General features: G+C 35.6%; 2 protein-coding genes across 3 annotated transcripts; one reads left to right on the top strand and one right to left on the bottom strand.

The window, feature by feature from the left end:
* The first annotated feature begins 455 nt into the window (after positions 1-455).
* Positions 456-5,241, top strand: LOC127127257 (uncharacterized). 2 transcript variants are annotated; one of them, XM_051056398.1, is made up of 9 exons: positions 456-779; positions 900-1,462; positions 1,588-1,664; positions 1,780-1,948; positions 2,376-2,464; positions 2,683-2,847; positions 3,281-3,358; positions 4,499-4,602; positions 4,852-5,241. In XM_051056398.1, the coding sequence occupies exons 2-9, from the start codon at positions 925-927 to the stop codon at positions 4,955-4,957; spliced, it is 1,326 nt and encodes a 441-aa protein (XP_050912355.1). In that variant the 5' UTR covers positions 456-779; positions 900-924; the 3' UTR covers positions 4,958-5,241. The 2 variants fall into 2 exon arrangements, with proteins under 2 accessions (XP_050912355.1, XP_050912354.1); XM_051056397.1 differs by having other exon boundaries at positions 457-1,462.
* Positions 5,242-6,275: 1,034 nt separating this feature from the next.
* Positions 6,276-8,687, bottom strand: LOC127127256 (uncharacterized). The gene is made up of 6 exons (XM_051056396.1): positions 8,323-8,687; positions 8,028-8,201; positions 7,777-7,896; positions 7,519-7,683; positions 7,026-7,196; positions 6,276-6,934 (listed from the first exon to the last, which is right to left on the bottom strand). Exons 1-6 carry the CDS (start codon positions 8,563-8,565, stop codon positions 6,560-6,562), a joined length of 1,248 nt encoding a protein of 415 aa, XP_050912353.1. The 5' UTR covers positions 8,566-8,687; the 3' UTR covers positions 6,276-6,559.
* Between the last annotated feature and the right edge of the window lie 6,117 nt (positions 8,688-14,804).

Below are 14,804 nucleotides of genomic sequence, written 5' to 3'. Positions count from 1 at the left end.
TCTCCATGAACTTGTGGGAAAATATTAGAAGAGTAACTTATGATGCAAGAAACATATAATCATATCATTGACATATACATGTATAATGTGATATCATGAATACTGCAACCGACATAACCATATAGCCATGCATGAACAACTATAAATAGCATAAAATGACAATAACTCTATCCTGGATTGTTCTTTTGTTTTAAATCAAGCATTGAAATGGGCCATGATGAAATAGATGGCAATTGCTATAAAACAATGTATCATGATGTGGTTGCACTTTCCTTTACATTTTGCTCTTAGTAGTTTTAATTTTAAATGTGACAATCAACTACATTTATTTATATTTGTTGGATAAAGAATATTTGAATTGTAGTTATATAATATGTCCATGTTATGTCCATGGTATGCACATAGATCATACATACATGATGTAAAAAATGAAATGGGAAAAATATGAATTGGGGGATGAGAAAACAAAGCAAGTATAGTATCCGAAATGGTTGCTTCTCTTTTCTTTCATCTCTCGCGCTTTGTCCCGTAGCTCTTTTTCTCTCTCCTCTCTCCTCTCTCTCTGGCGCCATTCTCCCCACCAGAGAGCGAGCGAGCCTGCGAGAAACACAGAAAATCAATCACAAACTCCTTTAACCAATTCTCCATTACTCCAACCTTCATAACCCTCATTTTCAACCCCTAATTTCTTTTATCATCAATCTTCACCCTTTCAAACCCAAAACCCTAACCCCTTTTTTCCTCTGATTCTATTCATTCTCAGAGAATCCTCTTCACAGGTCAATCCTTTCACTTTCCTTCTATATCTTCGATTATCTTCCCCTTTCATTCCATCATCAGCGTCGTCGTCGACGTCAACGTCAACGCTATTTTCCGATCCTCATTTTTGTATGATTCAGAGTTAGGGTTACGGATTCGACGTCAATGGAAGGGAGTGGGGACATGTTCAGAGGCTCTCCGGTTGCCGGATCATCATCATCAGCATCTTCTTCATCGATGAGTTCGAGAAGATACGGATTCCCGTCAGCAGCCAGCATAATTCAAGCACCGTTATCAGCGCTTCTGGAATATTCTGGTATTCTTCCCCCGAGGTCGAACCAGCACCAACCTAATCCCGATTCTGTCTCCAATGACGGTGAGGTTTCAATTAGGATCATCGGTGCTACTGAGCAAGATAATCGCAGGGAAGATGAGGCTACGCCACTGGTGGTCAACGTGAACGATGGTTCTGCGGCTGCGGCTGGGATGACGTCTTCCCCTTCACATGGCGATGGTGAGGGTGTTTCGAGGTCCGGGAGTGGAAATGTTGATGCAGAAGCAGGTGGTGGTGATGGCGTTGGTGCTAATGGAAGAGATTCTTCTTACCAGAGATATGATATTCAGCATGCTGCTAGGTGGATTGAACAAGTCTTGCCCTTTTCTTTGCTTCTTTTAGTGGTTTTCATTCGCCAACATTTGCAAGGTTCATTCTCAATTCACTATTTTTGTTTACTACTATCATTATCAATCATTATCAATTTGTGTCTACTTTTTGTTTTAGAAACTTGTATTTTACCGATTAGTTTGGTGATTTTTATATTATTGCAGGGTTTTTCGTTACCATTTGGATTGCTGCTGTTCTTTTCAAGTCAAATGACATTATGCGGAAACAAACGGCCTTGAAGGTGAGACTTTGTGCTTATGTGTTCTTTTGTCCACAAGATGTGGAAAAAGTGTTGTTAATGTATGCAAATATCATGCTGTTTGATACACTTTTTCATTTTATTTTGGTGGCTACAGGGAGAGAGGAAAATGCCTGTTTTGATTGGAATTTCTGTTGCTTTTGCACTTCATGTGGTTGGTGTTTATTGGTGGTATCAGAATGATGATCTAATGTATCCATTAGTCATGCTTCCTCCCAAAGAAATACCGCCTTTCTGGCATGCTATTTTCATCATCATGGTGAATGGTGTGTTTCTCCATCCTAATTACTGGCCATGTTTCTAACTTCATTTTATGCTTGTGTTTTGTTCTAGTAATATCTTGTTATTTACTTTTTCCTTTCAACTTACAACTAACCTGCTGTTAAGTTTATTTGAAAGTGCAATTGTATTGTAGTTCACTCAAAATTTTCCTTATAATTACCTCTATAATAAATGCAGAGGTTTGTACTTCTATTATGTTGCCATTGGATTTTTTCTTCATGGGTACTCAATTGATACTTGTTTCTGAATGATTTTTTTTCTAGTAATGCTCACTGATGTTTCACATATTGAAGCTACTACAGTGATGGAAACTCTTGCATGCTGCTCATTATGGAATTATTTATTCTTTGTGAAATTCAATGAGTGGATAATTAATTCCATTGATTTACAATTTTTGTTTTGAAATTTCAGATACTTTGGCGCGCCAGGCTGCAATGATATTCAAGTGTATATTGTTAATGTATTACAAGAATAGCAGAGGCCGCAATTATCGTAAGCAGGTGAGGTAATACATTATGAAGCACTAGGGAAATTTAGTGCTAGTGTTTAATGTTTTGGGAATAAAAGAGTATCTGAAGGCGGGTTTTTCTTCTTCTCTTTAAGTTATATTATTACCTACACCTCTGCTATTTCTTTTAAGTTGCCCAAGAGTTTTGATGAGTTCAGGATCTGTATCTTGCACATTACATATCTGATTGTACCATCATTTATTTATTAGGGGCAAATGCTGACTTTAGTTGAATACCTCCTCCTGCTTTACCGAGCTTTATTGCCAACACCAGTTTGGTATCGTTTCTTCCTGAACAAAGAATATGGAAGTCTCTTTTCATCACTGATGACAGGGTTGTATTTAACATTTAAGCTCACATCTGTTGTTGAAAAGGTGAGATATTCTTTCAAAATTTATGTTTGTATGAGTGTAGCATGTGAAGAGTATCCATCTACTTCTAATTTCTCACTTAAATATAAACAAATATTCAGGTAGTGCATACTTCCATTATTTAAACTTTTTTTCTCTTTACTAGTTTTCTTTGTTTTTTAAACTAAACTATGTAATATTTGTTAAACCTTTTTTTTCTAATTTCTTCCCTTAAGTTGTGACCCCTCATGGACATTTTAATTTACTCATTGTTTAATCATTTGTGGTAATGATTCAAACTATGAAGTCATCAGATGGGTTACAATGAAGTGTCCTTTAAATTTTTATGCACAATACACTAATTTTTTAGATATATAATTAAAGTACTGTATGTGTATAGCATGGGTTGACATCTGGTGGTTCTTCTCTTAACTGTTTAGTTGTTTTCGCTTTTCAGGTGCAATCTTTCTTTGCTTCAGTGAAGGCATTGTCACGTAAAGAAGTACACTATGGGGCTCATGCAACATCAGAGCAGGTACTATGGATGCCTTCATTTGATTTACTGTTGGTCAATCAATTGTTAAAGTTTCAATGTTTATCCATTGTCCCTGCAAATTACCTTTTTTAGTTGTTAAATGACAATTTCTGTTATTTGAGTTGCTGTCCTGTTGTGTTTTTTGTCCCAATTTGGTTTGGTGGTTGTCTATTCTGTTATCTTGAGTGAGTTCAGTTAACTTTTCTCTAGTATGTACTATTTTAGAAACCATAGTGCTTTTTAGTTAACTAATAACTACAACTGAAACGTGAAACGAAAATTGTCATTCCAAACCAGCAACCGAGGCACCAGTCCACCCTTTATATTTATTCTATACTTGATAAAGCTTCTAATCTATTTTCCAACATCTGTAGTTTTAGGTTACTGCCTGTTAGTGTTTCCGTTATATTTTGACTTTAATCAGAAACTATAAGAGTGGGGGAAGGGGCAGTTGAGGTGCTCCGGAGATGCGTCAGTAGGGGAAAGTGATACCAACCCGTCAAAGTTGAAAAATAGAAGTTAGTAATGGAACAGATGAGATAATCATGTGCGGATCTCTGTGATAAGACCTGTGTTGCTGCTCAACCCAAATATTCACAAAATAAATAAATTGTGCACAATGGAGCGGAACACTTGGGCCACTTGTTCACTTTAGAATAAGCCTACTATTATGGATGGTATTTAAAAAAAAAGAAATGGTGCCATCATATTATACAATGAATTATTATTATTTGCTTTGTCGTGGGTGTTTCAAATCTGGATTTAAGAAACACTTATTGAGCATTATAAGCCTACAACAGAAGCAATATGAAGCCTTGTTAAGCCTGGTTCTGGAATTTTTTTACTAGCGTATTCAATGTTCATTGATCTGACCTATTATTAAGATGCCATTTTTTTCAGCATATCAATTAAACATTTAAATATCGTCATAATTTTCAAATGAGCAGTGGAATGTTTTAATTTTGTCCTATGACTGTAGGGTTGAGATATAACATAAGTAGAAATTAACACTATTGCTTTTAAAGTTTCACTACATGATTATGAGGTCTAATGTTTAGACGCATATCACACTTTCTCTGTCATTCTATTTGCAATATGGGAGCAGCAAGTTGTTAATGCAAGTAGTTTGTCTGATGACAGGTTGTTGCAGCGGGTGATCTTTGTGCCATTTGTCAAGAGAAGATGCATGCCCCAATCTTACTTCGCTGTAAACACATTTTCTGCGAAGACTGTGTATCAGAGTGGTGAGACTTGCTTTGCTGTTATCTTGTGTAATGGTCTGCATAAGAATATACACTTTTCATTTACATTTCCGTCAAACTAGCAAGTACTGTGCTTAAAAAGCAAACTAGCAAAGTACTGCATGGTAGTTTACAAAGCGTGAAAAATCAAGTTAAAAAGACATTTTTCAAAAATGAACTGAATTAATAAATATAAAATTACAGCTTTAAAAACATTTGATATTTTTGACTCCTGATCATCTTATTTGATAGGTTTGAGAGGGAAAGGACCTGCCCATTGTGCAGGGCTTTGGTAAAACCTGCAGACCTCAGGTCATTTGGTGATGGCTCTACAAGTTTGTTTTTCCAGTTATTCTAAACTCATGATACAAACCAGGAAGTTTTTCTGTTTTGAAGCTTTATTTTTAAAACAGCAGTCCTGATCAATATACATCAACACATGTAAAATTCACTGGAGGCATTTTGGAGACACTCTGAGAAGATGAATGCAGCTAAATAGGATTTAACTTGTCACCTATTATTCATATAATGTACTTGTAAGAGGTTAAGTGTATTATATGACCCTGTAACTAGGAGTTTATTGAATGTATAATTAAATGCGAGGGGCTTCATTTAAAAGGAATGAAGGTCTATTTCTCTCAACTTTGATTGTCATATATTGTGAATCAAATTAGCAAATTTAATTGTTTTTTTTTGTTGTATTTGTTTGAGTGTGGTTTGCAAGACAAAGTTGTTTGCTCCACCGGCAGGTTATAAAAATCTCACATTTCAGTAAATCTAATAAATACTCCCTCCGTCCTATATTATAAGCAAATTTCCCTTTTTAAATTCATTAAATAATTATAGATTCATTAAATAACTAATGTATCTGGTCTATATATAGACCGGATACAAAAATGACTTCTCAACCTTCAACTTGGATCAATATGGCCATTACAAGTGATTGCAGATTTGCCATTAAATTTGTCTGATTTGATTCAATCAGCAGTGTTTGATTTGATTTTATGTTGACAAAAATTGGTCTATATATAGACCGGATACAAAAATGACTTCTCAACCTTCAACTTGGATCAATATGGCCATTACAAGTGATTGCAGATTTGCCATTAAATTTGTCTGATTTGATTCAATCAGCAGTGTTTGATTTGATTTTATGTTGACAAAAATTGGTTTTAAATGAATGAATTATACAAAATTCATTGGGAGTTGAATGGAAAATGATTTATATTAAGATATATTGACATAAAAGAGGTGAATAATAAATTTTAGTGTCGATTATATTTGGATTTAAAAGAAAAAAACAAACAGTAGTTTTTATAACCTGTATGTATAAGAAAAAAAGTTGTAAATGTGATTTAATGTTTGTCATAAACCCATGGGCGTATAGCATGGGTTTGTCTTTTTTCCCCCTTGTGAATTAATGAATTGATTTGAAATTGGCATACATGTTTTCTTAAATTTTTATTCTTCATCAGTAAAAAAGTGATTAGCTTCACTGAATCACATCCTTATGAGCAGTTACTGCGAAGGCTTTATGGTGTTCCGAGCAATGTAAAATTTGAGAGTTTTGAGGTGATTCATAACTTAATTTATACTACCTTGTTTCATTCCCTTGATGGAGCATTTTACACAAGCATAATACACCTGATCCTGTTATCATTTGAATACATTTGAAATGCTAATAAAACCTCCAATATTTGTAATAGGCCGTTCAACAAAATTTGATCAGCCAATACACATGAAAAACATAAAGGAGTTTTCCAAACCAACCTCACAGTGACAGGAAAGTTACACACAAAACAGACATGAGTATCAAATACTCCCATGGTCTTAATTCCTCAGTCCTCACATTACAATCAGGTATAGTAAATCAATGAATATATGTTACAAAACATGCATATATTCCTCAAAACAAGAGAATCTCATCTAAAACTATAACCCTATAAACAAAAAAGTAGGATCATTTTTCTGCATTTTGAGAAGCTGAGACACTAGTAGGAGTCTCATTTTCTTCTGATGTATTCTCATCATCATCTACTTCTTCTGGCACAGGAAACATTACTTTTGTTGACCCTAGAGAAACCTCGTCAGGCGATGTCGGTGTAGGTGATAACGAGTGTGGTGAGCCAGATAACAACCTAGTGATTCCATTCACAGGCAATGGATAAAGTTCTGCGACGTCTTCCATTCCATCGTCAAGTTGCACCACATCCTGCATTGTCAGCTGATGATACTCCACGATCTCCCTCAAGAAACGGTTTTCCCTTGAATATGTCTCGTTCTCATTAGCCAAACGAGACTTTTCAGCTAAAAGAGTCTCCATTTGAAGCCGAATCTGAGGAGATCAAATAATAATATGGCACTTTCAAATTTCTTTGGCATCTCAATATAAATTTCACATAGGTAAACAACAAACTAATCAATACCAGATCATCATCATCACGGATAAGTCCCTTGTCGCTTCCTTCTCGTTCCCTGAGTAGTTTATTTTCTTCTTCAAGTTGAGCACAACGCGCTTTAGCAAATGCTAAATCCGCTTTAACGGTTTTTAGCTCACGAAGAAGTAATTTTGCTTTTGCTGCTGTTGCCAATGCCACCTGAAATCAAAGCGAAAGGAAACGTAGCTTGTTTGGTTACATAAGCTATAGTTTTTTGCAGTGAAATTTTACATGTAGAGCTATTATATTAATGTTTGTTTCTCTCTAAACCTGACAGAACTTGGATAGTAGAATATGTATGTTTCATATGTGAACTAAATTTAAATTAATCACATGAGAGGGACAAAGAAAAGATGCTACTAAGTTAAAATCTATTAACAATTCTAAGATCATTATAAGATGTTCTATATCATCTATGGCTACACTACAAGAACTAACGAGGCTGCAACCGTTACACATGATTACAAAGTTGGCACCTTACGTCGCGTGATGCCTTGAGTTGTGATTCACGGGGAGAATGAGACTGTGTCTGATCTGATTGCTGCCATGGATTCCTTATACTTGAAGCTTGGTTTGTGCCGTCACCTTTTCGCCTGATTTGAGATCTCAGGTCTGCTGTCTTACTCTCCACCATTGTTTTTCCATCCTGAGGAAATCAAAGAAGTAACAGTGAAATTCATCGATGCGCACTATCAAACATATGAAATTCAGATAGACTCATCCACAGATAGATAGGTACCTCATAAGCCTTCTCAAAGGTGTCACCTAGATGATTGAGGGAAGTAGTGATTGCATCCAATCCCTTCCGAATCGAAGCATTGTCCATTCTTTTATTCGAGTCAGGAGGTTGACAAAATGGCTTCAATTACCAAAAACTCACACAAATAAGTTAATTCATATTCAACTAATAATGTAAAGAACAAACATATAATTATGCAGCATTATATGATAAAATGAACAAGAATTGTATTACATAAGTTAATCAATCACCTGAGTTGAAAAAGGGCTAGAAAAGGTATTAAGTGAGTGTGATTTGAGTCCTTCTGGCTTGGTGTCATGTTGTTGTGGATCTGAATTGTTTTCATCCAGAATTGATTTGGCTTTATGAGCCAAAACACCCCAGAAACCAGATTTGTTATTGTCATTTCCATAAGCATCAAAACTCTACATCAATGCATTCATTCAAACCATTATATTCAACTTAAGATCTATCCATATAAACAAATGTCTGATAAATTAACACCTGATATCAAAATATTCAAAAGAGAAATCGAGAACCGAATACCGTGGATCGTTGATAGTCAGGATGAGAGGAGTCAAAGGCAAAAGAAAGAGCAGGCTGACGACGAGCAGCGGAGGCTTTAATGGCTTGAGCGGCGAGCGAAGGCGAAGAAGAATTAGAAGAAGAGAGGGAAGGTGTAGAACCATTTTGTTGATGAGAATCTTTAGGATCATCATCCAATGATGAATGAATTTCTTCTTTGAATGTTGAAGCTCTTGATATGCCTTGCCTTCTTCTATACGCCATCTTCTCTTTTGCTTCCACAACCAGAAAGAGAGAGATATCACAAAAACAAGCAGAAGTTTATGATTATCATTCAACTTCCACCTAACCAACTTTTTCCGTTTTTATCGTTTTTTTGAGGGGCATGAAATGAAATATTAACCAAAATATTAATAATAAAGTACATTAATTAAATGTAAATTTTGTATGTAAATTGTAAAATATTTGGTATAAGAATAAGACAGGCTTCAAAAAGGTCCTATTTGTATGCATAGCATTTCACGCAAGGGTCACTTTCCTTTTTCTTTTCATGATTCTATGTACATGATTATTTTTATTGATAATGTTTATTGTAAAAGGTTGTGTATCCTTTTCTTCTTCTTTCTCTATACAAGATAATTATGGACTGACATAATACTTTCGAAAAAGGAAAAATAAGGTCAAATTGCTAGTGGTATAGATGTTGAAGGAGAGAGGGAGGGTGCTAAAGGCTTTGGTGACAACTCAACTCACAAGACCCCAGCTAAGCAAAGCTGTTTCAATCATATATTTGGAATAGTGACATCTTTGTATTCTGCAGATCAATGTATATTACAAACTTTCAAAATGTTATTTATAAATCTTGCATTTTTGGAAATCCAAAAATATCATTTATGTGTCGGAGATGAACGCACCCAAAATTACACAATCCTTTGTAATTTTTGAAAACTATCCCATTTGAACAAAGTTTTGTGCGGAGATATATACGAATATTATTTGTGGTATATCGGGAGATAAATTTCTGAAATACTTGTACTCACTTATGGTGTTTTTATTCGGTGAGTTGCTTTAATTAACAATTCCGTGATGTTTTCGGAGATGCATATCCGAAAATGTCAAGTGGAAAATTGGATAAAACACCACCTTAAATGATCTTTTTTTTCACGCTGAAAGTAAACTTCACTCTCAAAATCCTTCAAAAATTTCTTCCATTTTCAATTAATTTTTCAACACCAAAACATCATTCTTGTATTTTATCACATCAAAGAGAGCAAAAAAAAAGCTGAAATTTAAGATAAAGTTTATTCATGTCATCTCTCATTTCTTGCATTAAACAATTTTGTGTGTTAAAAACATGAACGTTGAGTTCAGATATGCATCTCCGGACAAACTTTAGTGTGGTCCGGATATGCATATCCAGATATGTATGATACTTTGAATTTTAAATATGTTTTTCTATCATTGGAGGTATTAGATATGATGCACACATATATGTTTCCCAAAACTATTGTGAGGATGAATGTTAAATCAGACGAAGTGAAGGATACTGTTAAACCAAACGAAGTGAATGATGATGTTAAACCGAGTGTTAGACCGATTATTGTCGAGGTAGATGTGCGCAAACGATTTATAAATAAACAAAAGTTTATTGTTCATGAACATACACTACAACGGGTCCGTATGGTAGCAGGGAAAATGAAGTTTGATGTTGTAATCGAAAGGTTTGACAATGGTTTCAGATAGAAGACAAACATTTGTAACAATGAGATGCGAAAGAAGTGACAGTTACCAACAACAAATTAGGAAGTTGAAATGAGATGACACTGAATTAAGAAAATGTGAGTGTCTGTTTAAATTGCACGGATACCGTAAGACGAATGACACATGAGAATTTAATGTGATTTCTGGTAATACATAATCATGCATTGAGTGACAAGCTAGTTAATCATCCCATTGTATGCTATCTTATTCCGTAGGAGAGGGAACTTATTTTGGACATGTCATTAAACATGGTGGCGCCGAAAAAAATACTATCATCTTTAAAACGGAAAAGACCTCTAAATGTTAAAGATAATGACTAAAAGTTTCTATAGTCATTGATCTAACAAAAAAATATTATCACCTTACCAATGATTCATTGAACATTCTTCTAAATTATATGGATGACAAGTTTGATACTATTTCAAATGAATGAAGCAATATAATGAGAAATGATATTCCTATCTCACAATTCTATTCTTTAACAGAATTTCTCAAGGTTGACCAGAAGTGATGCATTGACTAGAAGTGATGAAATTCCAACAAAGCTTTAGGTTAACATCCATATTGATATATGTTCTTATGAAAGTATAATGAAAATAACATTTCTTTTGAAAGTTATTGCAAGAGGGTGGTATATGCATATTTGAGAGAATTAGTGAGTGAATCATTCAACCAAAAGGGTGGACATATTTATTGGCACGAGTTATAGGCTGGATCATGGTGGAACAATCTTTCCTTAACTCCCAAAGAGTACGAGGGGGTAGGACACACGTTCTTTCCCTGGATTAGAGGAAGGATTTCCTCCCTTTTAGCTTTGACCAAATCGACCCATTTAGAGACACCTCATAAACACGTTTGGGAGTGGATGATTAGCAATGGACTCGGGTCAGGAGACCCAAGCTCAAATCGGACATCCCATGTTCTAGTAGAGTGATCAAACCACAAATTCATCCATTTCACCTTATGGTCCTTTTATGGCTTTCTTGGGATGATCAATTTAAGAGTTGTTCTCTTCTATGCCCAAATGAAAGTTATTCCAACCCACATTCCCTAAAGTATGAGGCTTGGTAAGGACAAAGTGATTAACTCTGGAGAATGGCGATCCCTTTTACGATTCTATGGCGAGTCCCTCAGGTAAGGCTTAGGGGCGACTCCCTCAAGCGTCAAGCGTGGGGTGCACGAGAGTATTAAATGCTTAGTCATGATTAGTTTGTCTAAAGGTGATGCAATTGATGTGAACTTGTGATCATTCTGCATGTGTCGATCCTGGGTCCATGAATTGTTTCAAAAGGCCCATGGATTGTTTCAATAGGCCCATGGATTTTTTCATTTTTCAATCATGTTTTTCCTACATAAATGAGACTTCTCCTCATTTAAAAAAAACTAGTTTTCTGAATATAAACTCTCTACTATATTTCTTCCCCTTTTGCTTTTCTAAATCTTTTTCCACTAGAGTTGCCTTAGTGTCAAGTGTAACACCCCGATGAAATTAAGATAATTGTTTAAATTAAGTTAATATTTTATTTATTAATTTAATTAAATAATTAGAAAATTATTGGATTATTAATATTATTATTGGGATAATATTATTGAGTTTTATTATTCGGAAAATATATAAGTTGGAATAATAAAAAGTCCTAATTTTTGGAAAAAGGGTTTTTTACGTGAAAAAGGAAAAGAGAAGCGGCTGAAAGAGAAAGGGCAAAGAGGCAGAGCAAGAGAAGAGGAAAAGCTTGAAGCTAACGGAATTGCCGGATTAACTCAGGTAAGGGGGGTTTATCATCGTTTGATGGGTCTTATGGGATAGCATGTAATGGGTAGTGATGAACCTCTGAATTTGACTCTGATTGAAATGATATGTGATGAATTTGTAAAATATATTGATGAACGAAATTGGATGATAATTGATGAAATTGTAGGAATTAGATGTAGTGAGGGTAACGATTTGATAAGTTGAATGTATCTGAGTTGTAATTGATAAAACGAACGAACGTGTATGAAAAATTGGACTGTGAGAGGTTGGATCGGAAGGATCTCGTAGCAGAGAAAACCCATAGCAGATCTGGAAAACTGTATTCTGGTCATACGCGTATGGCACTAGGCAATACGCGTATGGGATGGCTTGAAAATGGGGGTTTTGGCGCTGGTACGCGCCATACGCGTGTGATACGCGTAATCCTTGGAGTGGTACGCGTATGGTGTATGCTATACGCGTATGAGTGGAAGAGATGACGTTTTGAACGTGAAAGCGTCTCTGTTGGTACGCGTAAGAGGATGTGGTACGCGTAGCATACGCGTATGGGCGTGGGCGATACGCGTATGGGATGGGCGAGGAAATGCGCCATACGCGTATGGGCATAGGCGATACGCGTATGGGCAGACTTGTGGTTTTCTGCACTGTGGTTGTGCAGTTTTTGGTTGTTTAGGCTGAGTGGTGTAACTTAGCTGATGTATGACGTAGTAGGGATCATTTCCCGTTGTTTTGAGTAGTATAGGTATTAGTAGAGTGTGCTAATACTATGATTGATTATGTGGCATGATATGATATGCTTTTGTTGATAATATGTGATGGTATACATGATGATGTGAATGTATGCATTTGTGAATAGACTGTTTTATGGCTTGGAGTGTGAGCATACGTCTATTCTTGAGTTGTTGTTGTTGTTGCATTGCTAGGTGATTAGCAAGCATATTGTGGCCCATTTGGGGTGGTAGCTAATTCCCATGGTGTGGAATTAGTGAGTAAATTATTTTGATTGTTGTTGATGTTTGCATGCTAGGTGATTAGCGTGCATAGCATGACCCATTTGGGGTGGTAGCTAATTCCCATGGTGAGGAATTAGTGAGTGAGTCACTATGTCTCAAATGAGTGGGACTAGTGAGCTTGGTAGCCGTGCCTGGATTTGGACGGTGAGGTTGAACTATATGTTCACAAAATAGTCGGTACCGCATGCATGGAGTCTCATTGCATAATATATGTATGGCGTGTAATATGAATGGATGTATTCCAATATTACACGTGTATTTGTGTTGGTATTGTTGTGTTGTTATTGAGTATGATGTTGAATTAATATGCTGTTCCTGAATGTGTGTTTTGATTAGGGTGATGAAGTGTGTTGAATCACTTAACATAACATGACATTTTATAATACTCATTATATTGATTGAGGAACTCACCCTTACAACTATTTTTCAGGTAACGAGAAATGAGTTGAGTAGAAGCTAATTACTGGAGTCTAGTGTAGTCTCCGTAGTGGGTCGTGCTCTGATAGATGTAACATCGGGATGGGTTGTCTTAACTTGTTTTGAATGTTTTACTGTTGGTTGAGAACCATTTTCCATGTAATGGTTTACATGATTGATGAAATTATATCCGCTGTGTTTTATGCAATTGTTAAATTTTAAATTAATAAAAGAGCATGACCTTTATATTGTGGAATAGTGTGGAAGATTGTGTGACACCCTTAAAGGGCATAATTACTCTGATGTTATATTTTGATATTTAATTAATGTATTGGGGTATTTTTAGAAGGGTGTTACATCAAGAGTGTGGTAAGTTTCATATGAGATATGTGTTTTACTGATGTTATGTTGTAATTGTTTACTAGAGAAATTTCTCGTGAAAAGTTAATAGGGAATTCGGTAAAATAAAACAATACCCCCTCGATAACCCTGTGTACTTCATTAAAATTTTATAGTTCGTACAATCATTTCCCACTACCAACACTTGAGATCTCCCTAGAACTATTCAAATGAAACTCTAGTATCCTCAGTACAACCAAAATGATAACTAGCTGGAATGAGGGCATATGTCAATTATCATTCGCTCCTTAAAATGTCACATATGGTTATTGTCCTAGAAGCACTATTTCCCAAGAACATCAACATCCCACAAGACATCTCCTCGTGATGACCTCATGGACGAGTAATACCATTAAGGGACAATTTTTTAGAGCCGACTGTTGTACCTCAAAATTTTGCCTCCTTTTTTGCTTTTCATCTAACCTATAATTTGAGATCCATCAATACTCATTCATATTTCATCCATGTGCATCATTCATTCATGATTAACATTTGCTAACAAGTATCATTGATTCGAGGTTTGTGGCTAACTAAAATCAGGGTTTTGGATTGAAGATTGTGATATTACTTATCATGTGGAGAGAAACCCTAATTTTTGGATTCTTTGGGACCTTGGTTTTTGAAGTCTATATCAGAACATTCATTTGGGCATCCAAACCCTAATTCTTGACCTTTGCTATTAGGGGATCTTAGGTTTAACCTTTTGTGCATTAACTTGACCTCTGAACCCTAATTATGGGCCCATGGTTTGAGATGTTGCTTGTGGAGCTTTGTGTCTGGTGTGAAACCCTAATTTTGATCAGGGAGGTTCATGAATCATATGTTTTGATTTGATGTGTTGGAAACCCTAGCTGAGGTGTAAGACCCTAATTTTGACCCTAAGATCCCTCATGGCATCATATCATTGCTCATTGCATTGCCTCAAGGATCATAACTTGTTTGGCTCCTTAACCCTAGAGTGAGACTTGTGTGAGTGTTTGGAGACCACCAAACATGCTTGTATTGTATATTATTGCTTTTCTTATTTTGATTACTAACCAAAAACACAAAAATATGTCACTAACTCTTTTTGTTTTGAAGCTTAAGTGATCATGTGCTCCCATGCTCCTAGGAGGCTCCTAAGCTCAATGAAATGGCTAGATGAAGATGAAAGCAAGCAT

The sequence above is a fragment of the Lathyrus oleraceus genome, chromosome 3, assembly GCF_024323335.1.
Source record: "Lathyrus oleraceus cultivar Zhongwan6 chromosome 3, CAAS_Psat_ZW6_1.0, whole genome shotgun sequence".
Lineage (NCBI taxonomy): Eukaryota > Viridiplantae > Streptophyta > Magnoliopsida > Fabales > Fabaceae > Lathyrus > Lathyrus oleraceus.
The sequence above is the reverse complement of the archived record's forward strand: the minus strand, read 5'-3'. Positions and strand labels throughout refer to the sequence as shown.

Bases quoted from the DNA above. Each gene is read 5' to 3' on its own strand.
- LOC127127257 (XM_051056398.1), top strand. From the start codon at position 925: ATGGAAGGGAGTGGGGACATGTTCAGAGGCTCTCCGGTTGCCGGATCA. The intron at 2,465-2,682 runs GTGAGGTAATAC...TTTATTTATTAG, and splicing joins GCCGCAATTATCGTAAGCAG to GGGCAAATGCTGACTTTAGT. The intron at 4,603-4,851 runs GTGAGACTTGCT...CTTATTTGATAG, and splicing joins GAAGACTGTGTATCAGAGTG to GTTTGAGAGGGAAAGGACCT.
- LOC127127256 (XM_051056396.1), bottom strand. From the start codon at position 8,565: ATGGCGTATAGAAGAAGGCAAGGCATATCAAGAGCTTCAACATTCAAA. The intron at 7,897-8,027 runs GTGATTGATTAA...TGGTAATTGAAG, and splicing joins CTAGCCCTTTTTCAACTCAG to CCATTTTGTCAACCTCCTGA. The intron at 7,684-7,776 runs GTACCTATCTAT...TGATTTCCTCAG, and splicing joins CCTTTGAGAAGGCTTATGAG to GATGGAAAAACAATGGTGGA.